Source organism: Polypterus senegalus, chromosome 6 (assembly GCF_016835505.1).
Source record: "Polypterus senegalus isolate Bchr_013 chromosome 6, ASM1683550v1, whole genome shotgun sequence".
In the NCBI taxonomy this organism is placed as follows: domain Eukaryota; kingdom Metazoa; phylum Chordata; class Cladistia; order Polypteriformes; family Polypteridae; genus Polypterus; species Polypterus senegalus.
The window spans coordinates 60,792,841-60,819,987 of record NC_053159.1 but is presented as its reverse complement, the minus strand read 5'-3'; the positions used below and the strand labels follow the sequence as shown (position 1 = coordinate 60,819,987).

General features: G+C 40.9%; 1 protein-coding gene across 2 annotated transcripts; it reads right to left on the bottom strand.

Annotated features, from left to right (window-relative positions):
* Nucleotides 1–6,384: 6,384 nt before the first annotated feature.
* On the bottom strand, nt 6,385–10,804 carry LOC120530529 (ubiquitin-like-specific protease 1). 2 transcript variants are annotated; one of them, XM_039754956.1, is made up of 7 exons: nt 10,721–10,804; nt 8,929–8,980; nt 8,783–8,836; nt 8,646–8,690; nt 8,486–8,550; nt 6,929–7,010; nt 6,385–6,587 (listed from the first exon to the last, which is right to left on the bottom strand). In XM_039754956.1, exons 2-7 carry the CDS (start codon nt 8,938–8,940, stop codon nt 6,585–6,587), a joined length of 261 nt encoding a protein of 86 aa, XP_039610890.1. In that variant the 5' UTR covers nt 8,941–8,980; nt 10,721–10,804; the 3' UTR covers nt 6,385–6,584. The 2 variants fall into 2 exon arrangements, with proteins under 2 accessions (XP_039610890.1, XP_039610889.1); XM_039754955.1 differs by lacking the exon at nt 6,385–6,587 and having other exon boundaries at nt 6,884–7,010.
* Nucleotides 10,805–27,147: the final 16,343 nt, after the last annotated feature.

The following is a 27,147-nucleotide window of genomic DNA, read 5'->3' as shown; positions in this document are numbered from 1 at the left end:
ATGATCTTAGGGTGTTTCAGTGGGAGGTGATTTAATTTTTTCTTAAACAGTTTCTCTGATATTAAGGAGACAACTGCTCCAGTATACACCTCCATTTTCACAGGGTGGCCTTCCAGCATGGCAGTAATAGTATATGCTGCAGAGCCTCTTTTTTTATTCAATGTTTTAATTAGTAGCTCGGCGTCAGAATCAGTCTCACTGTCAGTTTTATTTTCTTCCTGTACCTCATGCAAAGTTTTCTTTTTACAAGACCAGGATGCCTTTTTATCTATCCCAGAGACCCCCTGTCTGTGCTTTCCTTTCTCTTTGCTTTACATGCATGCTCCATGTGTCCTTTTTTTTTTTTTTTTACAGCTACAGCATATGAGTTCTTTTGCTCAGCAATTCGCTGGATGGTGATCCATCTTTCCACATCTATAACATTGTTTGGTGCCCCCTTTTTGTTTGTTTGGGTCTGATTGAACTCTGTGTACGCTAGCAGCTGCCCCTAACTGCTGTGCTTCTTTAGCAGCTAGCTCCATAGACGCGGCTATCTCAATCGCTTTCTGCAATGTGAGGTTGGCCTCAGTGCGTAACCGCTTCTGAATGCCCTCACTTCTTAATCCTCACATTAGCCTGTCACGTAAGGCGTCATCCAAATTAGCACCAAATTCCAAGTAGATATTACTGTAGACCGGAGTAAAATGGGCGTTAATATTATTTTCGACTTCAGCCAATCATATATTAAATTTGCGTACGTCTGGCACTGATCAGCCAATCGAAAATGTAAACGTCCCGGTCAATCACCGTTTTATTCAACAAATCGTCAATCGGTGTTATTTGTCATTCATGTTCCACTTTAGCCAATTGCTTTATGGATACGTAAAAAGAAAGGTGGGAGTAATTTCTAAAGGTGGACGGTCAAGATAAAGTGACAAAGAGACGGAGTGTATACACTACACTATAGCACTTTGTTTAGTGCATTAAGACTGCAGTGTATTTTTACTACCGTCATTTATGAAGTAGCGGTTCTGAAAAAATAATGATAATAAAAGTTTGCATATGAGATATTTATTGTTACTGAACAACGTCTGAAGAAAATGTAAATGAACATAACAATACACATTTGTGTCCGCCTAATTTTAATGGATTGATGTGGCTTAAGTGTGGGTTCTACTTGATTACGTGAGTCAGATTAAAATAAATTTTGACTGTTGTCCAAATGAAATAGTCGCCTACACTTAATGGGTCACCTTAAAGACTGGCTATAAACGTATTACAATTTTAAATGTTGAATAAACTGTCAGGGTTCCTAATATTCCATTGCCCACCCTTCTGCCTGCAGATCAGCCTCAATATTCTGTGGTCTTCATGTTTGTTCTCAACACACCAGCAGCTCTAGTGAGTTTCTTGCCTGTGGATCTTGTATTTCAGTTTGGTTTTTTTAGCTGTATTATGATTATAGATTATTACAAATCATATACTTGACACTCTCACGTTCATGTATCAGGGAACAGACAACGTTATGAAAGCTGGCAATAAAATTGTGACTTTAAAGAATCCATTGGCTGTCTCTATGTTATCAATGTTAAACGTAAGAAACACAGTTGTCATAGTGCTAATAGTCACATTTCAATTATTTGTTTTACAATGAAGTTTGCTATGTTAAACAATCTGTGAAGAGCAAATATTATGCCATCAAAAGAGTAATAATTTTGCAGTTTTTGTGACTGTGCTCCTGTTAATCAGGGTATTCAATTATTTGACTTAATTGGACCTTTATTACTTTTGGGATTTTAAATACCTCTTTAAGATCATCAGATACGTCTTTATTATAATACACATTACTTATGCAAAGGTACATTTAGGGTGGCGCAGTGGGTAGTGCTGCTGCCTCGCAGTTAGGAGGCCCAGGTTCGCTTCCTGGGTCCTCCCTGTGTGGAGTTTGCATGTTCTCTCTGTGTCTGTTTGGGTTTCCTCTGGGTACTCCAGTTTCCTCCCACACTCCAAAGACATGCTGATTAGCTGTATTGACGATCCTAAATTGTCCCTAGTGTGTGTGCCCTGTGATGGGCTGGTGCCCCACCTGGGGTTTGTTTCCTGCCTTGCCTTGGCTGAGATTGGCTCCAGCAGATCCATGTGGCCCTCTAGTTAGGATATAGCGAGCTGGATAATGGATGGATGGAAGGTACATTTAGAGATTTAAAACATGACAGATTTTTATTCATATCTCATTTATCCTCTGTTTGACTCCATCAGGTCCTAGTGGTGTGCTGAACACAACAGCCTGTCTTTAGGGTCTTTGAGACTGGAGGAGACCAGGAGTCCAACTGTACAGCAGGCCCTGATGGGCATCAGCATCACGATTGGTAACAAGTTAGAGATGACAGATAGTTCAGCTGGACATAATCCGATATGAGTATCCAAGCAAACAGCATATTAAGAGCACACAGAGTCTGTATCCTCCAGTATGGCCCTGACATAACAACCTGTATAGCTGTAAACGACTCCACTTAACTGGTCATTTTAGCAAACACTACACTGAGTCTGTCAAGTCAAAGCCATTAAATAATTCAGTCTGAACAGCTGGGAATTTATTTTGGCAATGATATTTCTGGTAAGGCATTTTTATAGTGTCGTTTCTCATTGGTTTATACTGAAAATCTGGTTTGCATCAATGTAGTTTTCAATAGTATGTATTATATATATAGTATATAAAAAAATTAAAGTAACACTTTGAAAGCACATGAGATCTTAATGGGAAAAAAATATTGTTGGCTGTCTCTACTGCTATGGACTGATGTGCACATAATTTGTTGGAAATGAAAATGATGAACCTACAGAAGGCTGAATTCAAAGACACCCCGAAAATCAAAGGGAAAAAACGATGCGGCAGGCAGGTTAAGTCCATTTTGCCGAAATTTCATTGCAGCAACTCCAAATCGCACTCAGTAATTTGTATGGCCCCCATGTGCTTGTGTGCATGCCTGACAATATTGGGGGAGGGGGGCATGCTGCTAATGAGATAAAGGATGGTGTCCTGGGGGATCTCCTCCCAGATCTGGACCAGGGCATCACCAAGCTCTTGGACAGTCAGAGGTGCAACCTGGTGGCGTCGGATGGACTGAAACATAATGCCCCACCCAGAGGTGTTCTTGAGGTCAGTCAAGTGAGCGTGGGGGGTGGGGGCAGTCAATGGGATCAATTCCTTCATCCTCTGACCACATGAGGCCGGCCGTTCTGGTGCACCAGGAGGAACCTAGGAGCCACTGCACCAGCATAGGGTCTGCCAATGGGTCCAAGGATTTCATCCAGATACCTAATGGCAGTCAAGGTGCCCATTGTTGTCTAGTCTGTAGAGGTCTGTGCGTCCCTCCATGGATATGCCTCCATAGACCATCACTGACCTACCACCAAACCAGTTATGCTGAACTACACCACAGGTAGAATAACATTCTCCATGGCTTCTCCAGAACCTTTCACATCTGTCACATGTGCTCTCATCTGTGAAAAACACAGGGTGCCCACCAGTGGTAGTCCTGCCAATTCTGGTATTCTATGGCAAATGCCAATCGAACTCCATGGTCCTCAGTAGTGGACGTCGGGCCTCCTTCAGGCCATCCTACTCCAGTCTGTTTGTAATTGTTTGGTCAGAGACATTCACACCACTGGCCTACCTGCTGGTGGTCATTTTATAGGCTCTGGCAGTGCTCATCCTGTCCTTCCTTGGCCAAAGGAGTAGAAACTGGTGAGTCCTGCTGATGGGTTAAGGACCTTCTATGAGGGGCTCTCCTCCATCTCTCCTGAAGTAACTGCCTATCTGTCTCCTGGAATCTCCTCCATGTCCTTGAGACTGTGCTAGGCGACACAACAAACTTTCTGGCAATAGCATGTGTTGATGTGCCATCCTGGAGAAGTTGGACTACCTGTGCCAGCTCTGTAGGGTCCAGGTATGGCCTCATGCTACCAGTAGTGACACTGACCATAGCCAAATGCAAAATGAGTGATAAAACAGATGAGGAGGGTAAAATGTCAGTGGCATCCCTCCACCTGTTAAACCATTCATTCCTGTTTTGTGGGACATCTCATTGGTGCCCCCCACCAGTGCCCCAAAGCAGCAGAAACTGATTAACAAACCCCTCTGCTACTTAACTAACTAGATCAATAGCCCACCAGTGTCATTGACTTGATGCTGTACTCTCATTAAAAAGGGTTCCTTTCATTTTTTATATATATATATATATAATGTCAATTCCTTAGAACAACAAAGTCCTAGCTGTGAGTCATGGTTTTAGAATGCTGATCTTCAAAACTCTGGACTATTTATCAGGCGTATACAATCCTTTTCTTTTAATTTTGTTCCCATATGTAGAACCTATATTTTAAGTTAAAAAATGCAAGTGTTATTGAAAATGTGACTCCTAAAAAAAGATAAATAAGAACAATATTATTCTAGAGTATGTTTGTAAGTGAATAGCAAAGCCTTGATCAGGATCCTCAGTTTCCAAGCTGTTTTATCTTGTGGGATTTACAGGTACAGTACTAGCAAAGTGCACACCATTTGTAACCATGTGGATACAAGTGGAGGCTCTGGTCATATCTATCGGTTCTAACAGTGTTAATACACAAGGTGATTGGACTAGCTCCACTTAAACAGAACACTCAGTATTATCACTACCAAAAACAAGACTTTATTAATAATTATTCAATAAAAATTGTGCAACCATTTTAAGAAATATTTACAATTATCAATAATGATTGGTCAGTTGAATTGAAAGAAAGAATGCACAAAGAAGATTAAATTTAACAAACAGACTGATTAAGGAATATACTGAAGTATTAAAACTACAGCATGCCCGCTTGTATATCTTCTATACTAATAAAAGGCAAAGCCCTCACTGACTGACTGACTGACTCATCACTAATTCTCCAACTTCCCGTGTAAGTGGAAGGCTGAAATTTTGTAGGCTCATTCCTTACAGCTTACTTACAAAAGTTAGGCAGGTTTCATTTCGAAATTCTACGCGTAACAGTCATAACTGGAACCTACATACGTCCATATATACGGCCATAGCCTGCAGCTCAGTCACCGTGTGAGGTGGAGTTGCGTCCCGCATCATCACGCCTCCTACGTAATTGAGTGCCTGCCCATATAAGGCCGTCCGTCAGCAGTAATCCAATAGATATGCCGCTGCTAAATATTCGCGGGTGAAGGACTGTGCTTATGCAAACGAAGATGCTGCCCCTGGCATTTGTCATGCCTAAGACGAATATGATATTCATAAGATACAAGTTTAATAAGAAAACACAGGCTATAAACGAGACTTTAGATCACTTTGTAACTGAGTTAAAATTGCTGGTGAAGGATTGTGCTTATGCAAACGAATATGAAAGCAAGGTGTAAACCTTAACTTTAAATTAAGTTCATAGACATGCTGCCGCTGGTGTTTGTCATGCCGAGAGACTGTGTTTGTGGGGGGATGGACAGTTAAGGCGGGTGGGGGAGTCACATCATCATCTCTCCTCCCATTCACGTCATTTCATTCACTTCATTTTGCTCCGAGCTCAGCTCTGCAGCTGACGCAGTCTTGCGGAAACAACTTCGTAACTCTGCCGCCAAATACTCACAGAAAAATCCACAAGTTAATAGACAAGATTTCGCTAGAGTTTCTCCACACTCTGAATCCTCCAGGCACTCCTGAGCATTATCTAATTTTGAGGTTTGGGACACCAATAATGTTGCTGAGAAACTTACAACCACCGAAACTTTGTAACGGCACGAGACTCCAGGTCACGTGTCTGCAAAAGAACCTAATTGAGGCAACTATTTTTACTGGCAGTTGCTCAGGGGAGAGAGTTTTTATTCCTCGCATCCCCGTTATACCCTCTAATCTCCCATTTCAATTCAAATGCCTCCAATTTCCAGCAAGGCTCTGCTTCGCAATGACAATTAATAAGTCTCAGGGACAGACCCTACAAAAGGTTGCCATTGATTTGAGGCAAGATTGCTTTTCACATGGCCAACTATATCTTGCATGCTTAGGAGTAAGCTCGCACAGCTTGGTCATATTACAACCGGAGTACTGAACTGACAACGTGGTATACAAAGAGATCCTTAACAAATAATTATTGGTATATTTTCCCTCAGTTTAAAAAGATTTACTTTTCTTCTTAATAAAAATTTAAAAGCAGTACTTTGCCGCCGCGAAGCGCGGTTATTTTGCTAGTATTATATACAAATAAAACAACAATGTAAAATGGATAATAACTGTACAAGGCAGTTATAACAATTAAAGAAAAAATCCAGATGACATCAATTGGCTATTAACAGACATGCAATTTCAAATATACAGAACTTAATCAACAATCTTTAACCATAAAAGAAAGTGTCCTTTATTATTTACATCAATAGTTACATTAAATATATACAACTCTATTATGCACAGTCATTTTAACACACAGAAATAAAAAAGGCAAAAGAGAAGTAAAGAAAGAGACACATTTATTTGAGTAGGGTTGAGATGTAATCCCGAGTTTAAATGCCTCAGTGGTGCTTTCCTTGTGCTTCCAACTGTTGCAAAACAAGTATGTCAAACTCTTCCCTCTCACTAAAAAAAAACCAAAAACAACCACACAAATGAACAAATTCTAATCATACCAACCAGAAACACTTCTGCATTTGTCATTTGAAACCACAATTCTTGACCTTGTAAAGTTTAGAATAAATGCTAGATATGGCATACTTCTAAATGTAATTTTACCAATATGTAAAATGTATTAATGTATAGTTTAAATGTCACTTTAAACATATATATTCACATTTATATATGTATTTAGTTTATATTCTTGTCTAAATTCACAACAACTATAGGGTATTCTGTTTAGCAGAATGATGGTGCTGAAAAGAAAAGGAAAGGACTGTTTATTTTCCACATGATGTACCACTCACTGTATACTGGTCCATCCATGAACAGATTTTCTGCCTCTGGCAGAGAAATCCTTTCAACTTTCTGTATAACGTTAATAAGAGCCTATCAAAAACACAGAAAAAGAGATGATGTTACTCATAGACACACTTTCTGTATTCATTAGAGATTTATTGAAGGCTAATTAACCTCCGGCATCAGCACATCCAGAATAATGCAAACTCTGTCAATCCTCTCAAAAGTTCCTACAGATCTTGACAGCACTTCATCCAAGAAGTTGTAGAGGCCATCTATCAACTCCTCATCTTCTATACAAGTCATTACCCGGTGACCTTTAGGATTTTCATATTTTTTTAACCATTTGGATGATACCTTTCAAGATACAACAGCCTATTGGACAAGAAAATACAAGTGTTTGGCACTATAAAGTCATCATAGCTCTTTGCTGCCAGACAGATTACAATACCAAAGTTGTACTTGTCATCTGAACTATGTTACCAGCAAGTGATCATCTGCTCCATGGTCCTTTATTATGAACTCTAACAGCTTTTCATGTTGAGTTCTCCTGTAGGCCCTGCTGATCTCTGCAGATGCAAAAACCTGAACCCCTTGTTCTTCAGTCAGCAGCCCTAATGCAGCCACACAACCAGCCTGCTCTCCTACACTGTGGACACACACAAATAAATACATCAGACTGTCACATGTAGTATTTGTCTTATGCAAGCTGTCTGGTTTTGGTCTGAACATTTGTGTTTCCTCGGAAAAGTGTACACATTGGAAGACATTTGAAACTGTGAGGATTACTCTGTGGATCACTACAAAAACTCCTGTTGGATATGATCTCAATAGTTTTTCTGAATACATCCATTACTTCAGAGTATTACGATTGCTCTAATCAGGACACTGGCTAAAGTAATATGCAAGTCACAGAAAAGCTTTGAAAATATTTTTATTCTAATCATCAAAATAGCCAATCTAACACTCCCCATGTGACAATGGGTCCCAAAGCTTATGACAATCCTTCATACCATGTTCAATTTTAAGGTTTTCACTCAAGTTGAACCAAGTATCAAACCACAGTGGTAGACTAAGTTCTACATTAATACCTTGGTGTGGCTGTATCAGTATATTCCTCAACGAGTTCACTGCTGCCATGATCTTCTTGGTCCTGATTTTTAGACATTAAAATACTGATGTTATCCATTTAACAGAAAAAAAAGAATGCCAGTAAAAGTTTACCTGTATACACCAAAACACACACTGGTGTATTTAAAGTAACACTATATGACCTCATTTAGACATTAAAAAAATTAAAATTCCAAGCTTATTTAAACTGTTTTCCCCTGGTTGTGAGGTGTCACCTTTGATTGTCCAAGCATCCCAAAAAGGAGCATCTCCAAAAGCAAGGTACCCGCACCGGCACTTAGCAATGGTACACTCAGAACAAGTACCAATATCTGTAAATTATTCTAAGAAAGCACAGGTCATTTGGCACCCACTAAACCAAACCATAGTAGATGGCCACATAAAATTATGGGATAAATTGTTAACAAAACAAAAAGGAAACATTGAATATTTACCACCCATACGAGCTGATCTCCAGAACAACCAAACACCACCACTTTCTAATGGCAGGCATGTCATCCTAAGATAAAAAGGGTATATCAGTGAATGCCATGGTTAAAAGTATGCCACATATGAAGAAAGAAATGTATATATCAGCATCTTTAAAGGACTTACAGCAGTAAAATCAAAGGGTTCCTCCATGGTCAAATAAAGTGCATTCTAACAGAGAACAAGAGAAAAAGTACTGAAATCACATACAATCTAAACACAAATTAAAGGTTACATAAAGCCTATAATTAATCATTAAATACCATCAACATGTAAATTCCACAGTCTACTGAACCATTAGGCTGCTTTGGTATGTCCTATGAAAAGGAGGAAGGAAAAAAAAACACATGTGAAAGTCCAAAACTACAAGTGAAATTACAAGTTTAACAAATGGTTGTATGCAATTTACCTTATTTTTCATTAATATCCAATTGTCAGCAGATATTCTTGTCACAAGTTTGCTGAAAGGAAAAAAATATATAAATGTCACTTGCAATTACATTGAAAAGGTCCTGTGTACATCACAACTGTCAGTCTGAGTCTCATACAGTTAAGTGATGCACTGCCCATTTCTTGAAAGTCTTAACAGTTTAGAAATGTCATGCATCACCTGCAGAAAACTACCCAAGAAAATCTGTTAAAATTGACGGTGCCGATTACTTGGTATTACAATTTAGACACATTGTTCCAAGAGCTCCAACATAAGGAACTCAACTGAAAAGGAAAAAAGGTAACATCATGCATCATTCCAGTTAATACATATATACACGACTGTGATAAATTAGCTTTCTGTCTTAGACTTTACCCATCTAATATCCATGGTATCTGGTGCTCATCTGTGATCCTAACCAGACTCGCAGGCCAGGGCAAAGAGCAATTACTGAAACAGCAAACCTATTTTTAAAAACACTTTAACTGTTTTAACAGTTTACTGAAAATAGACATGGTTCTATGTACAGACATGAAGTATAATCTATATACTCTTCAGCCAACTTACATCTTAAAATAAAACTGGACATACTAATTTATATTGAGCTAATGTAGGTTGCAGGTTTGTTTTCCTAATGTTGTCTGTTGTCATTAACAGCACAGCAAACTACATCAACCACTGCAGTATTTTACATACAACAGAAAAATATAGGCAATTGACCTGTATATTAAAAATATGACACTACAGCTGGTTAAAGGGCGGCAAGTGCCAAATAATTTCTTATTCATCATCATCAATTCCCACTTCTATGTGGGGTCGATGTGCTGGATAAGCACTCTCCATACAGCTTAGTCCTGCACTTACTCCCCAGTCAGACCCTTGCCCTTCAGATATTCTTTTACTTTATCAATCCATCTCTGCTTATGGTCTCACTAGCTTTCTCTTCCCCTGTACTTCCATTTTTATCATCTTTTTACCCACATACACATTATCTCTATTCATTACAAATTCAAATCACCTCAGTCTGCTTTCCAGTATTTTCTTAGATATCTCTTTCATTTGTGTTTCTCCTGGGATTGTCTCATTTCTTATTTTGTGTATAAATAAAGTCGCTGAAAAACGTCCAAATGACGAGGACTGGACACCATGCGGTAATTATCAATATAGAAAAATGAATTCATTGATAAATTGGTTTAAAGATTACTCAGCCTGAATTAATGGGAAAAGTGGGATACGCGTACCTCCGTAGGAAACTGCTGTTCTGCGGTGATCTCGCAAATGTTTATTTGCTCGTATATACGTGCGTGAAAAATACAGTCGCGGATGACAGAAAAGGCACAAAACCACATCTGAAGATTGAAGTACGGACGGAATGTCTGTAGTATTTTTGATCGTGATATGTTCCTGTTTAAACAAATGTAAAATAACATTACAGCGTTTTAATCGAACATCTCACAAATGTAAATATGCACAAAGTTAATAGGGAACAAAACTACTGGAAGTGATCTACTAGCATTCCACTGAGCACCGGTGAGGGGGTGGGTATGGGTGGATGTTGGCACCGCTGAGTGGCGGACTACTTCAAGCACTGAATATGCATCAATTACTACAGCGAAAATGATTATTAATACAAACGTGAATCCAATATACTGTATATTAATATTTATACAAACGTACAATCACAACAAAGAAACAAAAAGTTATTTTAAAAAAACACGAAGAAATTTAGCAATTGCAAATTTCATACGTTTTAATTTATAAGCAAACTTACTTCCATTGTCAGAAATAACAAACAATTCGTTTCGTCGCTTCTTCTTTGGTCTAATAGAGTTTGTTCGCTGTTGCTTCGTCTTTGTCTTCTTTTCTTTAAGAGTTTCGTTGCTTAGTACAGTGCAGGTCTATTTAAAAGGAATCTCTATGAGGCGGAACCTCAAAGCGGTAGGGATCACTAACTGTGAAAAGATTGGTGGAAGATTGGTGGAAGTTACACTTCAAACGTTGAGTGAGTTTTTGATTGTCATACTTTAACATCAATCTCATTCGTTGAAATTCAGATCCACCCATAATGTCTCCGGTCTGCAGCAATATCCTTCTCCCAAATTCACAATATTCTGTACGTTTCTTGAGCACCATATACCCAGCCAACATGTCCACATGGGTCCGAAATGGGAAATATCTGGGTTTGGCATGGGATCTAAGTGGGCATGGGTACTAAGTGGACAAATTCAAGGGTCATGATTGGGTTCATCTTGGGCTAACCATGAATATTCACAGGCTTTATTTGGGCTTCCCCATAAAGGTTTTTTGTGGGCATTGTCAAGGGTCCAGATAGGGGCTCACTTGGGCTAACCAAAAGTCCTGTTTGTTTCTAAATGGGCAAGCCCAAGAGGGTTCTTTGTGGGCTGTATTGTAGGTCCCACCATGGTGCCATTTAGGCTGACCCATAAGTGTAAATGGGTTGAATTGGGCAAGCCCAAATGAGCTTATGTTGGGATATACAAATGAATGAAACTGGGGTCCACTTGGGCTAACTATGAGTATTCAGGAGCTTTATTTGGGCTGTCCCATGAAGGTTCTTTGTGGGCATTATCAAGGGTTTAGATAGGGGACTTACTTGGGCTAACAAAAAGTCCCAATAGTTTCTAATTAAGACTTTGATTGTGTGATGCATAATGCACTGTCAAATTTAATCAAGAAATATGCGTGGAGTTTGCATGTTCTCCCCGTGTCTGCGTGGGTTTCCTCCGGGCGCTCCGGTTTCCTCCCGCAATCCAAAGACATGCAGGTTAGGTGGATTGGCGATTCTAAATTGGCCCTAGTGTGTGCTGGGTGTGTTTGTGTGTGTCCTGAGGTGGGTTGGCACTCTGTCCAGGATTGGTTCCTGCCTTGTGCCCTGTGTTGGCTGGGATTGGCTCCAGCAGACCCCTGTGACCCTGTATTCGGATTCAGCGGGTTAGAAAATGGATGGATGGAATATAAAAATGTATTTAAGTCCTAATTCTACCTCAAGGAGTATTGCTTGTTATCTGTTTGGCTTCTAATATACTTGTCAAGAACTGCTGGCCAAGACACAACGTGTTATATGGTATATCACAATGAATTCAGCATGTTGGCTGTGACATTTTCCAGCCATAAAGTTGGTTTTCAAGGGGATTAGTAATGTGTAGTAATATGCAGAAAGAATCATAGTTTTCTCTGGTAAATAGTTCAAAAGAGACAATTAGAATTTGTTTAAATATAATTCGGTTTTGGGTAGTACACTTTTTTTCTCCTGTTTCTGGTATTGTAAGAGATTTGTCTGTTTTGTTTATTGTTTTCTATTGTGTTCCAGTATTTTAATTGTATTTTATTATAATCATCTTCCTTTTCAGCATAAAACATTTAATAATGTTGAATATAAAAAGTAGGCTTTCACAAAGTTATTGTTGTTTCAAATGTGTATATCAAGAAGCTTGTGCTCGTTTGCTAATTCCTTTGCAATATAGGCATTGTCTGATTTACTACAGAGATGTCAAAAGAGCTGGATTCCTACATTCACCTGATTTGCTTTTGTATAAATGTCTTTATAAATGTGACTCTTACAATGTTACAGGTAGACAATTAGTTTGAATGGCACTTTTGGTTTAGTTCAAATGTAAATCTTGGAGCATTTATTTTATAATTATGTTATTGTCTTTTGTAAAGAAGGTTAAATTATTATTTTCTTAGATTTAAAAGAAAGTTATTTTCAAAGACTGTGATTTAGTTTTCTTTTGTAACACTGCGGTTCAGTGTTTGGGTTAAAGCCATTGGCCTAAAATTATTATTGTTAATAAAAAATAATAAAAAAAAACTCATCACATTAAAAAAAACTCATCACTAAGCATGCTGTACAATATATAGACTTGATAAATCTAGATCTTGTTTAAAATTTACTGAAAACTTCTTTTTACGCCTTACAGTTCTCAAAAGGAAGTTAAAGCAAGTTAACTTTTTTTTTTTTAACTTGTAATGGACCAAAATGTAGTCAGACTCAATTAATGTATTGTAGCGACCCGTGGAGGAGTCTTTTAAGATTTCGAGCCGAACTCTGCCGTGCACCTCTCCGAAGCTGTCGGCTAGCGGCTTGCCAGCGTCATGCACGCAACTGCACCCAGCTCTTTAAGAAAGAGAACACTCGTGCCCCATACACCGCACGACTCCGAGTGTCTCGGTAGTTTGCTTAGATAACATCTTAGCAAATAAACAGCTCTGTCCTGTTGTATCTTTTTATTACAGAAGATAGTCAGAAACAAAAGCTCAACATTATTGCGGCCATTGCCAAGGTCAAGCACGAAGACACATTTCAATAAATTGGTACTTTTTACAAAATAAATAACCCCCGGACGGCGATAACCCAAACCCACCCAACCAATTAAATACAAACACACCATTATTTACAACACAAATGACAATACGTAAATTCCGACATACAATAAGCTTTTTATAAATTACCCATAATTTCCCCGCAAACTATTTACATAAATTACCCATGAGGCGTCACTCCAGCGCTTGCTGCCGGGTTGTTACACAGCCCCCTCCTAAGAGGGTTAGTGTCCCCACAACCCTACTCATCACAGATAAAATCACGTAAATGTCCTGGCCGTCCGACGGACACGCTTTGTCCTGCCGGAGGTGCCATCACTGGTGTCGGGCTCAGTCCTGTCACTGTCTGACTCGGTGCCGGGGGTGGAGGTTGGAGAACCGCTTATATTTTCGAGTTGTTGTTGCTCTGGGGCCAGTGGGTGGTATGGTGCTAAACGGTCCTTGTGCAGCACCACCCGTCTGCCTCGCCCAGGCATTCGGACTCGGAAAACTACCTCCGATATTTTGTCCAATATTTCTCCCGGTCCTTGCCAATGGTGGGCTAGTTTTGGGGACAATCCCCGTTTCCGTTGCGGGCAAAATACCCACACTTTGTCCCCTGGCTTCAGCGTCGGGCCATGAGCCCGCGAGTCATAAGCCCGTTTTTGGCGTGCTCCAGCTCCCTCCAGGGCCTCCCTGGCCAGTCGATGAACGGTGTCCAGCCGCTCTTTTAGCCGTCTAAAATAATCCATTTCGGGCCCACCAATAATCTCAGGCTCAGGGGGTGAGCCAAACACTAAATCCACCGGCGTGCGAAGTTCCCTTCCAAACATCAGCCCCGCTGGCGTGCATTGGCTCGACTCCTGCACTGCTGTCCGATATGCCCATAGGACCAAAGGCAAATGTTGGTCCCAGTCCCGCTGGTGTTGACTGGTCAGAATTGCCAGTTGAGTGGCCAGGGTGCGATTAAATCGCCGACCAATCCATCACTTTGTGGGTGAAGGGGTGGTCGGGTCTTTTCACCCCAGTCGCTGACACACCTCCTGAACAAACGGCTCTCAAAGTTCCCCCTGATCGCTGTGGAGCTCGTCCGAACTCCAAATCGAGTGAACATTTCATCCACGAGTTTTGGGCAGCTGTGGGGGCACTCTGATCCGGAACTGCATACGCCTCTGGCCATTTGGTAAAGTAGTCCATTGCTACCAAAACGTAGCGATTTCCGGCTTCCGTTACAGGAAAAGGACCCAGTATGTCCACGCCAATTCTCTCCATGGGTGCCCGACCAGGTATCGTTGCAATGGCGCGTGAGAACGTTGACCAGGTCCTTTTTGTGCAGTGCAGACGTCACAGCAGTGGACGTGTAGCTCTGCGTCTTGCCGACACCGGCCAATAAAACCCGCTGCCGTAGTCGACGCACTGTCTTAGCGTTCCCGTAATGTCCGGATCCAGCCGCTCCGTGGACCCATCGGAGGACCTCGGCGCAAAGCCTGGGGAACCAGTAGTTGTAGCCGGTCAATTCCTCCCGGTGCGTGCCACCGCCTGTAGATTACGCCATCGCAACTCCAAGTTGCCCAACTGAGAGTGGAGTATTTTGAGTTCAGGCCCCTGTGACGACACGGTTTGCCAGTCGGGACGTTCTTGTGTCTCCAACCAGCCCTTTACCTTTTCTAGTGCTTGATCGTTCGCCTGTAACTGCCTCAATTGGTCAATAGTGTACGGCTCCCCTACTCCAACAGTGTCATCTATCCTTGCGGATGCGGACGATGGCCCCAGCCCCCTTTCTTCCTGTCGGCGGCAATATCGACATTCATTGCTGAGGCATGGACGCCTGGAGAGGGCATCAGCGTTGGCATGCTGCCGTCCCGGTCGGTGCTGTATCTCAAAGTCATATTCTTGTAGAATCTCCATCCACCTTGCCACCTGGCCCTCTGGTTGCCTGAAATTCAACATCCAGGTGAGGCTAGCATGGTCAGTCCGCAGTGTGAACCTAGTGCCCAATAGGTAGGGCCGAAAGTGCCGTGCCGCTAGGATCACTGCCAACAGTTCCCGCCGAGTGACACAGTAATTCCTCTCCGTCGACTGAGGCTGCAGCTGTAATAAGCTATCACTCTTTCTCCAGCCTCCCCCTTCTGTGAGAGCACGGCCCCAATCCCCACATTGCTAGCGTCAGTGTCCACCACAAAAGGTTGGTTGGGGTCAGGGTACGCCAGGACCGGCGCTGACGAGGGCAGCCTTTAACTGTTGGAAGGCGGCTGTGCAATCCTCCGTCCACCCAAACTGTTGGCCCTTACTCGTTAGTCGGTGCAAAGGGCTGGCAATGGTCGCAAAGTTTTTTACGAATCTTGGTAGTAGGAGGCTAAACCCAAAAGCTCCGCAGTTCAGTGATATTGGCTGGTGGGGCCAGTTGCTCACGGCAGTCACCTTCGCGGGTCTGTAGCCACCCCACTCGCTGATTACGTGCCCTAGAAACTGAGTCTGTCGGGCGAGAAGATTGCATTTCTCAGGGTTTAACCGCAACCCGGCGCTGAATGGCGGTCAGGACCTCCCTTAAATTGTGCACCGCCTGGTCAAAGTCTCTGGCATGAATCAGCAGGTCATCTAAATAGACCACACAACGGGTTCGGGAATGTCTTTAGGACCCGCTCCATTAGTCTTTCAAACGTGGCCGGCGCATTACAAAGTCCAAACGGCATTACCTTAAACTGCCACAGCCCTTGTCCGATGGTGAATGCAGTTTTGGGTCGGTCCTCTGCTGCCAGTTCTACCTGCCAATATCCACTGCGCAAGTCCAAAGTGCTGAACCAACGGGATCCAGCCACATAGTCCAATGCATCATCGATGCGAGGCAATGGGTAAGAGTCTTTTCGAGTGACTGCATTTAATTTACGAAAGTCCACACAAGGCGCCAACCCCGTTTTCTTCCGCACCATGACCATGGGTGCGGCCCAGGGACTGTCAGAAGGCTCAATGATGTCGTTGGTTACCATCTCGCGAATCAATTCTTCGGCAGCTTGGCGTTTTGCAAGAGGCAATCTGTGGGGGCGCAACCGAATGGGGGCGGCGTGGCCAGTGTCAATGTGGTGTTTGACTAACGAGGTTCTGGTGCAGTCCTCTTCTCGAGCCGCAAAATGTCCACAAAGTCGTTCAATACTTTCTGGAGTTGCTCCTGCTGTGGCGTGCTCAGCTGTTCACCACTTCGATGGCCCAATTCCTCCACAGCAGCAACCGTCTCAGTGGATGGGTGGTCGTGTGAGGAAAACCGTTGGGGAGCACTGGTCTGAGCTGCAATACTCTCCTGGGGGTCCTCTTCAGTCCCTGCATCTTCCGAACAACGGTCGGGAGCCGGTGAGCCGTGGTGTCCAGGCAAATCCAAGCTAACAGCCCTTCCAGGATGATTCCAGCCCGATTGGAGCGACACAGTCTCATTACCTACGCGGAGGATGGCCCTGGACACATCAACACATGCTCCCCAGTGGGCCAGCAAGTCTAACCCAATTATGCATTTGTCTTTAATGTCCATGAGCCAGAATTCGTGGCTGGTCTGGCTCGTCCCTACTACTACAGTCAATAGTTTCTTTCCGGCATTTTTGTCCGTTCACCCGTAACGCGCAGTTCGATGTTAGAAGGAGTCCAGTCTTTTGGAAGAGGACCAGCTGTTTCGGCAACACTCCTCTCTGTAATAGACAAATAGTGGACCCGTGTCCACTAAGGCACTGCATGGCCGTCCGTCTATAATGCAGTCTAGGTACAGTCCACCTGAAAACCCACAGCCCCACTTTAGGGCAGTCATTGCGGAGGGATGATGATGGCTGGGCGCGACTGACCTCCACACCCTCAGGTTGGTCCCTTTCTACCACTCGCTCAACTGCTCGTTAGCGGCTTGGGCGTGATGATTGGCGTGCGGAGACCCAAGCTGTAGTACCTCTTCAGCCCGTTCAGCCTCCCGTAGTGCCTCACTCAAATGTCTGGGCGACAGCAGACAGACATGCTGACGGAGACGCTCTGGTGTAAGGCCCGCAGGAAAGCATGAACACTGAGTTCTTCCCTTGCTGCTGTCGAGAAAGTAGGGTAACCTTTCCGTACATAGACCCTGATGTCAGCTGCAAATGCTCCCACACTCTCACCTTCACGCCGATGTCGGTTTGTCAGCTCCTCCCTGTTGTGTTCCGCTGAGGTTCTCTGTCCAAAACGACGGGTGAGAGCATCGGTGAGGGCCTGAAGATCACGACACTCCTCAGGCGGCAGGTCGATGAGTACCTGAAGTGCGGGACCCTCCAAGGCAAGGGCCAAGTGTGTTGCAGCTTCCTCGCAGCTCCAACCATTGTGAAGAGCAGCCAGATCCACTTGTGCAAGGTATGGCTCAGGGCGCCAACCCGCTGTATCGTGGCAGCTTAGCGGGTGACCGTGTGGGGAGGACCGGCCGACTGGTGATTTGGGGTGTCGCGGCAGCTACAGGTTCATTCCGGCCGTGCCTAGAAGATCGCAACACTGTCCGGGGAATACTGGCACCCTCAGGCCAGTTTGTCCTTTTCTCCGTGCAGTTCTGCTGATCAGGCGCTCCAACATAACGCTATTTTCCGAGATGGCACGCTCTATTTCTTCAAGACTCTGTTCCATGACGGCGTCTTCTTAACAGCCTGGTCTCCCACTTCTGACACCAATGTAGCGACCCGTGGAGGAGTCTTTTAAGATTTCGAGCCGAACTCTGCCGTGCACCTCTCCGAAGCTGTCGGCTAGCGGCTTGCCAGCATGCACGCAACTGCACCCAGCTCTTTAAGAAAGAGAACACTCGTGCCCCATACACCGCACGACTCGAGTGTCTCGGTAGTTTGCTTAGATAACATCTTAGCAAATAAACAGCTCTGTCCTGTTGTATCTTTTTATTACAGAAGATAGTCAGAAACAAAAGCTCAACATTATTGCGCGCCATTGCCAAGGTCAAGCACGAAGACACATTTCAATAAATTGGTACTTTTTACAAAATAAATAACCCCCGGACGGCGATAACCCAAACCCACCCAACCAATTAAATACAAACACACCATTATTTACAACACAAATGACAATACGTAAATTCCGACATACAATAAGCTTTTTATAAATTACCCATAATTTCCCCGCAAACTATTTACATAAATTACCCATGAGGCGTCACTCCGCCAGCGCTTGCTGCCGGGTTGTTACAGTATTTATGTATTTTAAATAGCATCTGGCCGCTGTGAAACGACGCCTTATTGTCGTACTTCGGTATCAAACACGGTGTCATACCATAGTCATGAAACAAACGCTGAGAAATGAGCCATCCTGTTGTCTTCTCTGTACCAGCTGAAGTGTTACGGAAGCTGTAAACAGTCCTTCTCTCTTTTAAGATTTATTTAAAACTGAAATGTACTTTGCAAAAGGAAACCTTCATTAGATTCCATTTTTAAATCTGTGTCAAAAATAAATGGAAAAAAATCGTCCAAAACCTTGACGTTGTCCACGTGACTTGAGGAAGTCGCGCTGAAAATAAAAAATAAATCTGGCGCGTCTCTGCACTATTCCCGCGCGCGCGGGAGCGACCAGGGCCTTGCTGGTTTCTTCGGCTTTTTGTAGAATTCGGTATCACACGTGGAAGTGACAAAATCGAGCTTAACTGGAAGAACGTCACTGGATATCACTGGTATGGTTATATTAATGTATCATATCTATTTTATGACAGTGGGAGGTGTTACGATTAATGTCGGATTTTGATGTAACTCAACGTTTAAACGTTTAAAGTCTAGGCCGGAGTTAGGTCACGCGATGCGACGCATGCTGCCGCGGACGCTCCTGCTACGCAAGCGTTGTAGTGTTTATACTTGCGCGCGTACTTTACGTAAATCTGGAGGAATCCACCAGGTGGCAGTGCGAGATATTATCGCGGTGAGAACGTGTTCGGCTTCTCTGTGTTGTGCATTGCCTAAGACACCTATTAAATTCCGATAACACCTTACCACACTATCTCTGAAAAGGATGTTTATTGATTAAATCCATAAATCCAGGGATGTATGTGTCCATTCCAGGAAGCATTGGGCACGAGTGAGAAACAGTCCCCTGACGAGGCCTCAGCTCATCGCAAGGTGAATACAAGCACACACATACACTAGCGTCATTTTAGCGGCACCAAATCCCCAAATCTGCATATCTTTGGAAGAAAACCGAAGCACAGTGTGGAATACAAGCAGGAAATACCAGCAACATAACTCCCTGCGAGACAGCAGTGCTATCACTCAGCCACCGTGACACCCCCATGTGTGTAATTATTCCCCCATGTGTGTATTTATTAACAGTAGTCATTATTTAAACGAAATTATATGTAAAATTTAACATACACATTTAATGCATTTCATCATGAAAGTGATATCAAGTATAAATCTAAGATTCTAAATGTGCAGAGAGTTGGAATATTATACATTTAATTTGTTCTGTTTGGCGATCTGTTGCTGCTTTCCGCTGCTGAAGCAAAATGCCGACATACAGATGCATTCGTGGTGCTTTTATATTCAAGCGTCACATATTCCCGATCGTAATGACAAAATACATTATAAAAGTCTCACATACCATCTTTTGTGCCATCTATTTTTTATTGTTTTACTTTACCTGCTGTCAGGTCCAAGAAGCTCGTAGCGATTAAAAACTGGGATGACGTTTACGGCCGTCTGCTTTAATGATAAAGTAAACTACGAGGTTAAAGTGGACATTTCGAGATTAAAGCCGAAATTTCCACTTTAATCACAAAATACACGTTTTCACCGTGTCCTTTATTTTTTTCTCAGTGGCTCAAATATAACGCTATACATTATGTTGCTGTTGTTAAGTTGCAAAAATTAAAACATAAAAAAGACATATATAAATGACAAGATACATTTTAAAAGTCTCACATACCATCTTTTGTGCCGTCTATTTTTTTTTTGCAACTTCACATCGGCTACATAATGTATAGCGCTGTATTTGAGCCATTCATCAAACAGCAAAGTGCGCACATCGATCCCCGAAGGATCTCCATAGAGGCTTGCTGTCACATGTAGATAGTAAACAGAGACTCTGACGTCACGTTCCGACTTTTAGCACACTGCACCCCCCGACTTTTTGCTGGTACTGCAATTCGCGCACGCGTCGCGTTCATTTCTGAGGACCTGCTCAGAGGACGAGTGAAATGAACGCTGGGAACGCGTGGCTGCCATGATGCGGACGCGTACGCGTTCTGAGCGTGAAGTATAAATGAGCCCTAACCATTTGTTTACTCGGCCATCGCCCAGAGCTAGCATGGTATATTGTCTAGGAAAAACGTTAAAACAACAGGAAGAAAACAATATTTGAATTTAGAAAAATAAGCATTTTGAAAAATATCCATTTCTGAACACTTAATTACAAGTGCTATTTAATCTCTTGCGAGTTGACTTTTAAATTCTGTGGTGTGGAATATTCTGTTGTAATTAGAGTTTGTGATCTAAATTCAGTTTGATACACTGTAGTATTCGGCGTGATTCAGAAAGCATCAGTATCAGTGAGAGCGAGAACTACAATGGACTTGCTTTCAGGTTACACTGCCTCGATTTTAGACCATGATAAAGGGACCTTTCATTTTGGTAGTACTGGCTTATTCGTTGATATTTTAATTTTAAAAATTGAAGGTTTTGTGAGAGTTATTACCGTTTTTTGGAGGTGATCTGCATATTGTGCTGTATTGTATAAATTGTTTTGGGAACTGCAGTTTTGAAAATATGTCAAAGCATTTGAGAAAACTGTAATTACATGGGTAGGTTTGAAACTGCTAAAATTTTTAAATTTACTGACGTGGTCTTTGGTAAAAAATATTTTTTGAACAATATTTTTAAACCTTTCCATTTTCATTAGCTTTTTAGACTTCATTTGATTATATAAGTCAACTAAAAAAAGTTAGGGTACTTGGCACAGTGACAGTCAAAATATTGATGTTGAAATGTTTTAGTAAAAGGTGTAAAAAAAAAAGTTAAAAATGAATGTTTTGTTAAAAAGCATTTCATAGTTTGGAAGCTTTAACACTGCAGTCTTTAAGAAAGTTTGTTTTGTTTTTTAAGATTTTTTTATATATATTTAATTAAACAATAGCTTTGAATGAAACTTCGGCTTCCTATTTGTGAGCAATAGTGGAACTGTACATTTCTGAAACATCCCTTGTCAGCAGTCAAAATGAATGTCTTTCGATAACAATGAAAATGTTACATGAACAATTGTATGAACAATCTTGTATGGCAAATAGACAAGTCTGAATTTAATTGTTTTTCAATTTTTAACTCAACCTTACTCGCCGCTTTAAAATATAATCGGTTCTCACAAGGCATTTACAGTGAGTGTCAGTGATACAATATTGGGGGAGTAGGGGCAAAGGGAAGTTTACAGATCTATAGGTGATGCTGATTAATGAATAATGCAACCATTTCTTTTGTGAAAACACTATGATAATGTTGTGTGAAGTCCTGAATTGTATTTAATTGTATTTAAATTGAGAAACGATTGGTTTCTTCTGATTGTCATATATTTAGGTGTCTTTTTGGAAGCTTTGTTTACAGTCTCTAGAAAGAAACTGCATTTGATTTAGACCCATTCCAAAATGAATATTTTAGGTTCATAGTTAGAATTTGATATTATGTACATGTTAGACTATGTCAAATTTTATTTAAGCCACACTTAGTTTTCTGTATTGATAATGGGACTCTGTATATTTTTAGGTTGATGTTTGTGCAATGGAAGGTGACTTACTCTGCTGTCCATGAACCAAACACAGAAAAGTCAGAGCTAGTGTTGAAGAGCACTTGAAAGTAATTGGGTATAACAGGATCACACATGAGGAGCAACCTCCTGTCCCTGATGAGCATCACCAAATAGACATGCCATCCAGAGAACTAAACCATCAAATGATTTTCCTGAGCAACCTTATGTGGATGTCCCTGAATTTTCAGATGTTACAAATTTGTCAATACATGTACTTAATGATAGCAACAGTTTTGACTCTGAGTCTTCTGACAATATGTCAAATTTCAACATTGATATTAAGAGTCAACTGGCTGAATGGGCCACAAAGTTTAATATTTCACAGACAGCTGTGTCTGGACTTCTAAAAATTGTTAATAAAACAGGCTTGGATTCTTCCAAAGGATCCAAGAACTTTACTTTCAACACCACAAGGGTTTGAAGTGCAGCAAAATTGCAGGGGGAAGCTATTATTATTTTGATCTTGCCAGTGCAATTCTTTCTGAATTGGGCAACTGTGAACTTAATGAACTGCCTGATGTATTACTTTTAAAATAAATATAGATGGACTACCACTATTTAAAAGCTCAAATGTGCAGTTATGGCCTATTCTTGGAAAGCTAAATGATGTACCTGATAGCTGTTTTTATAATTGGATTATATTCTGGTGTCTCTAAGCCTTGTTCTGTCAATGAATATTTACAGGCTTTCATTGATGATTTGAAATTTGTCAAACAAGAAGGAATATATTTTAAGGGAAAACACTTCAGCATTTCTCTTCCTTATGCATTTATTTGTGATGCACCAGCAAGGGCATTTAGTAAATGTGTCAAAGGCCACACGGGGTACAACTCTTGTGAGCGCTGTGTTCAAAAAGGGTTGTATGTCAATGGTAGAATGACATATCCTGAAATGTCGGCACATCTGAGAACTGATTGTGATTTTGCACAAATGTCAGACAAAGACCATCATATTGGTGTTTCTTCACTAAATGATCTTGGTATAGGGTTAGTAATAACATTTGTTCTTGATTATATACATTTAATATGTTTGGGAGTTGTTAGGAAATTAATATTTTTGTGGCTAAAGGGTCCGCTGACATGCAGGGTGTCTACTGGTATTCTTAGTGGAATTTCAGACCAGATGAAATCTGTGAGGCAGTACATTCCATGAAACTTCTCCAGGAAACCAAGATCTCTGTTAGATGTTTCACATTAGAAAGCTACTGAATTTCGTCAGTTCTTACTGTATACTGGCCCTGTTGTACTATTTAAAAAGTTATCAAATGACAATTATCTAAACTTTTTAGTTTTATCTGTCTCAGTGAGGATCCTTCTGAGTCCTAGTATTTATGCAGAGTATTGTTATTATGCCGAAATGTTACTAAAGTATTTTGTTGAGAATTTTGCTCATATTTATGGCAAAGAATTATTGGTGCATAATGTGCATTGCTTGATTCACTTAGCTCAAGATGCAAAAACAATTTGGACACCTAGACAATGTCTCTTGCTTTCCTTTTGAGAATTTCTTGGGCAAACTTAAGAGAATGGTGAAAAGGCCAAAAAATCCTGTTGAGCAAATTGTGAGGCGTTTAAAAGAGAGACAATATATCACTACGTATAAAGACAGAGGTGCATATAATAAACTTGAAAGGAGAGGTCTGTCAGGACCTGTACCACCAGCATATGTGACCTGTTCACAATATAAATATTACAAAGAAATGGACACTTTCATCTCCTGTTTTAATGGAGACAACTGTTATTATCATAGTGGCAGAGTTGCACTTGTTAAGAACATTTTGCAGTCTCCTTCCGGAGAAATACATTTTGTGTGTCAGTATTTTGACAAACATGAGCCTTTTTTTAGCCATCCTCTTGCATCTTCATATTTGGGGATTAACAGCGTTTCAGGACTTTCTGGCCAGCTGCATGTGCTGTCAGTAGCTGATATGTCTAGGAAGATGATTCTGTTACCATTTCGAAACTCTTTTGTTGCATTACCACCACTTCACAATTGCTGAAGATGTACATACAGTAGCACGCTCTCTCTCTCTCTCCACCTCTCTCTTTGCTTCTTTTTGTGAAGTTACTGCTGCTGAGCACTGCAAAGCTCATGTATAAAGTGGTGAAATTCAAAGAGGCAGGAACAGTTGCCATCATTTCTACTAAGTGGCTCCATGGAACACAAAAAGATATGTGCTTCTGGCCATCTGGGAATGTTGATAAAGCTATCAGAGAATGCACTAGCCCTGAAGCAAACTGGAAGAAGTATAACATTCGTGTTTTGGGAGAAGCAGGTAAATTAAATGAAAATTTATTTTAGCTTTCATATTTTACCCTTCTGATCACCATCACCATTCACTCAATGAAAATTTGGTTTGTTTTATTGAGAATTATGCACAGGCCAGAAAAAAACTAAAAAGAGCAGAGATGTCATCAGATTTACAGACTGATTCAGAAGCTGAGAAAGGACCTCGGAAAAGAAGGTAAGATCTATAATTACTTAAGCATCAGCAGTTAATGTAGTGATGATATATTTCCTGATAACAGAATGTGTATGATACTATGTATCAATTATTGACAGTATTAATACCTGCAGCTGGTTTATTTGTTATCTGTTATGCTATCTTGAACTCAGCCTCACCAACACATCCATTCCTTCCTCTTGACTACTTAACCTGGATTTGTTATTGGTTACTGGACCCTCACGCTGGAGCACAGTGTTCAAGAGTTTAGACACAATTAGCATAGACATAAGTTCTTAGCGTAGACTCTATAACATATAATGTGTTTAGTTGCATAAGTTATGTGACCTTCATTTCACAGTTACAAGCTAAGCTCATGTTCTGTTTATACAAAGAAAAAGAAAACTTCCAGAGTGGTAAACAATTCCCCAATGATCAAATAATTTCTGTTGGGAATTCATGTCAACCATTACTTTTCCTTTGTGTGTTTAAAAGGTGCAGGTTGTCCAAAAAAATATTTCAATTCCTAGTAAAAAGCCATGGGTACAACAAGGGCAAACCTGTACAAGTAATAGGATGGATATCTAGCATTGCCACATTTTAAAAATAATCAGTTTTATTTAGAGATTTTGTAGAAAACTACAAAAAACGCTGTCTTTAACTGCTATTTCACTTACTTTCTTATAGATATCTTGGTGTTTATAACCTACATAATGAAAATGCTCCTCCAAGGTTATAACATTTCTGACTGTTGAATCCACATGATGCAAAAAAGCTGATTCAGTTTTCTGCAGTCATGGTACATTTGGCAAATCAGGCTGTGCCAGTCAATATTTATTAAACAATCATCAGTGCTAAAAAAGAAGAAAAAACTACAAAGAGAAAAGTTTATTCTATCCTTTTAGTTAGTGTGATAAAAGTCATATGGCAGTCATGATTACATTAGCCTGCACATTAGATGTTTCATGTGTTTGATGAAACTTTGTATTATTGGTCCTTTTACCTTTCTGTGAAACAAACACAGAATGCCACCCAAGTCAAGTGACATACAGTATGTTGAATTTAAATGTTAAACTGTAAGATAAGTAGAAACTAGTAAACCACAATGAAAATGCTAGAAGAATTTTTGAATTTCACGGTATAAGAGTCCTGGAGTTCAGAGTCTGAAAATGAAGAATATGAACATTATAGACAGCCACCTCCACCTCCAAAGACGCTAATTTTTGGATCCACAATAAACACAGCACAATCTGATAAAAGACCACAATCCTCTGCAAATGCACCTCAAGCTACTACATTCCAAACAACTAAATATAATGAGTCGCTGAATTCACCATGTGAAAGTTTGTTGGTTAGAGTTCTCACTTTGCTTGAAGACATAAAAGAAACATTGAACATACATGGAAGAATGCTTCAGACTCTTCTTAGACAACAGAACAAGACATACTCGGTTCTATCTCTACCACAAGGGATAATATTTCCTTTTAAAACTGTAGAGGAAGTCCAGGCCAGGAACAAAAATTAAAGGACCAAGAACTTCTTAAGAATGTGGTGGGTTGTTCCTGTTTAGTCATGAAAACAAGACAGTGTCATATTCTCACAATTTACAGTACATACTCCACATAACTATATTGCTGTACAGACATAGTTGAGTGCATATCTGACATATAAAACATCTGTGACAACTAGCTAGCAGAGAACCTAATAAATGCATAACAGATCATTGATAATCATTAATAATTAATAAATTAATTCTGTAATACATGTAGGTGAGTGTCCTGAGTGAGATGGGGGGCCGGACTGTTAATGAAGCAACCAGGAGAATGATGGCCTTTCTTATGATTAATGATCTGTCTTGTCTGTACAACTTTGTTGGAAGACATGGAAAAAGGCAGTTTCGAGGCCTTCATCTATTTGAAGTCTTTTATGGTAAGCTTTGAAGTTTTTTAAGGCCATAACTGCATTTGTTGTAAGTTTAAAGCAGTCCAGTCAGCAGCAGATTCAAAGTGTTCCAGTATTTTAGCTTTTTGGGGTGTTGGTCCACTGCGAACATATTGCATGGTCAGGCGGTGAATCCTCTACCAATCTTTACATTAAGCCAATGGGGAAGTCGGGGTTGTTGTGACAAGATTTTTCATGCCATTTTCATTGGCATCATCAGCCCAGTATACACTGTACAGAGCTCCCAACTTTCCAATTTGCTTCTAAACCAACATAATTTCCATGAAATCACATTTTTAATAATTGTGTTTTAAATAATTTACTGTATATTTTAAAGCCAGTGGCTGGGCTGGGGGGAGGTTGATTGAAAGCTTTGCTTAACTGTATTCAGACATGCAATGCCTAATTAAAGGAAATATATTGTCACTGATGTTGATATTTTCAGTTTATGGAAAGTAGTAAAATAAGTTTTTCTCTCTCTCATTTCCACTGACAAGGTGCAAAGATCAATGCATTAACTACAAGTGTAAATCGAAAGGATGCAGAAAAAGCTGTTTCTAAGTGGTTCAGTGGTTCCCTGGGACCGTGGAGGCAATCCTGTCTTAACAGCTTGGCGTTATTTGCAGCAAAGAAGCATGGAAAGCTGAGAATGTTTTAAAGCCAATGTCAATTTCATTATTGTTTGTTTTCAGGATGTATTTTATTGCCTTGGAGCT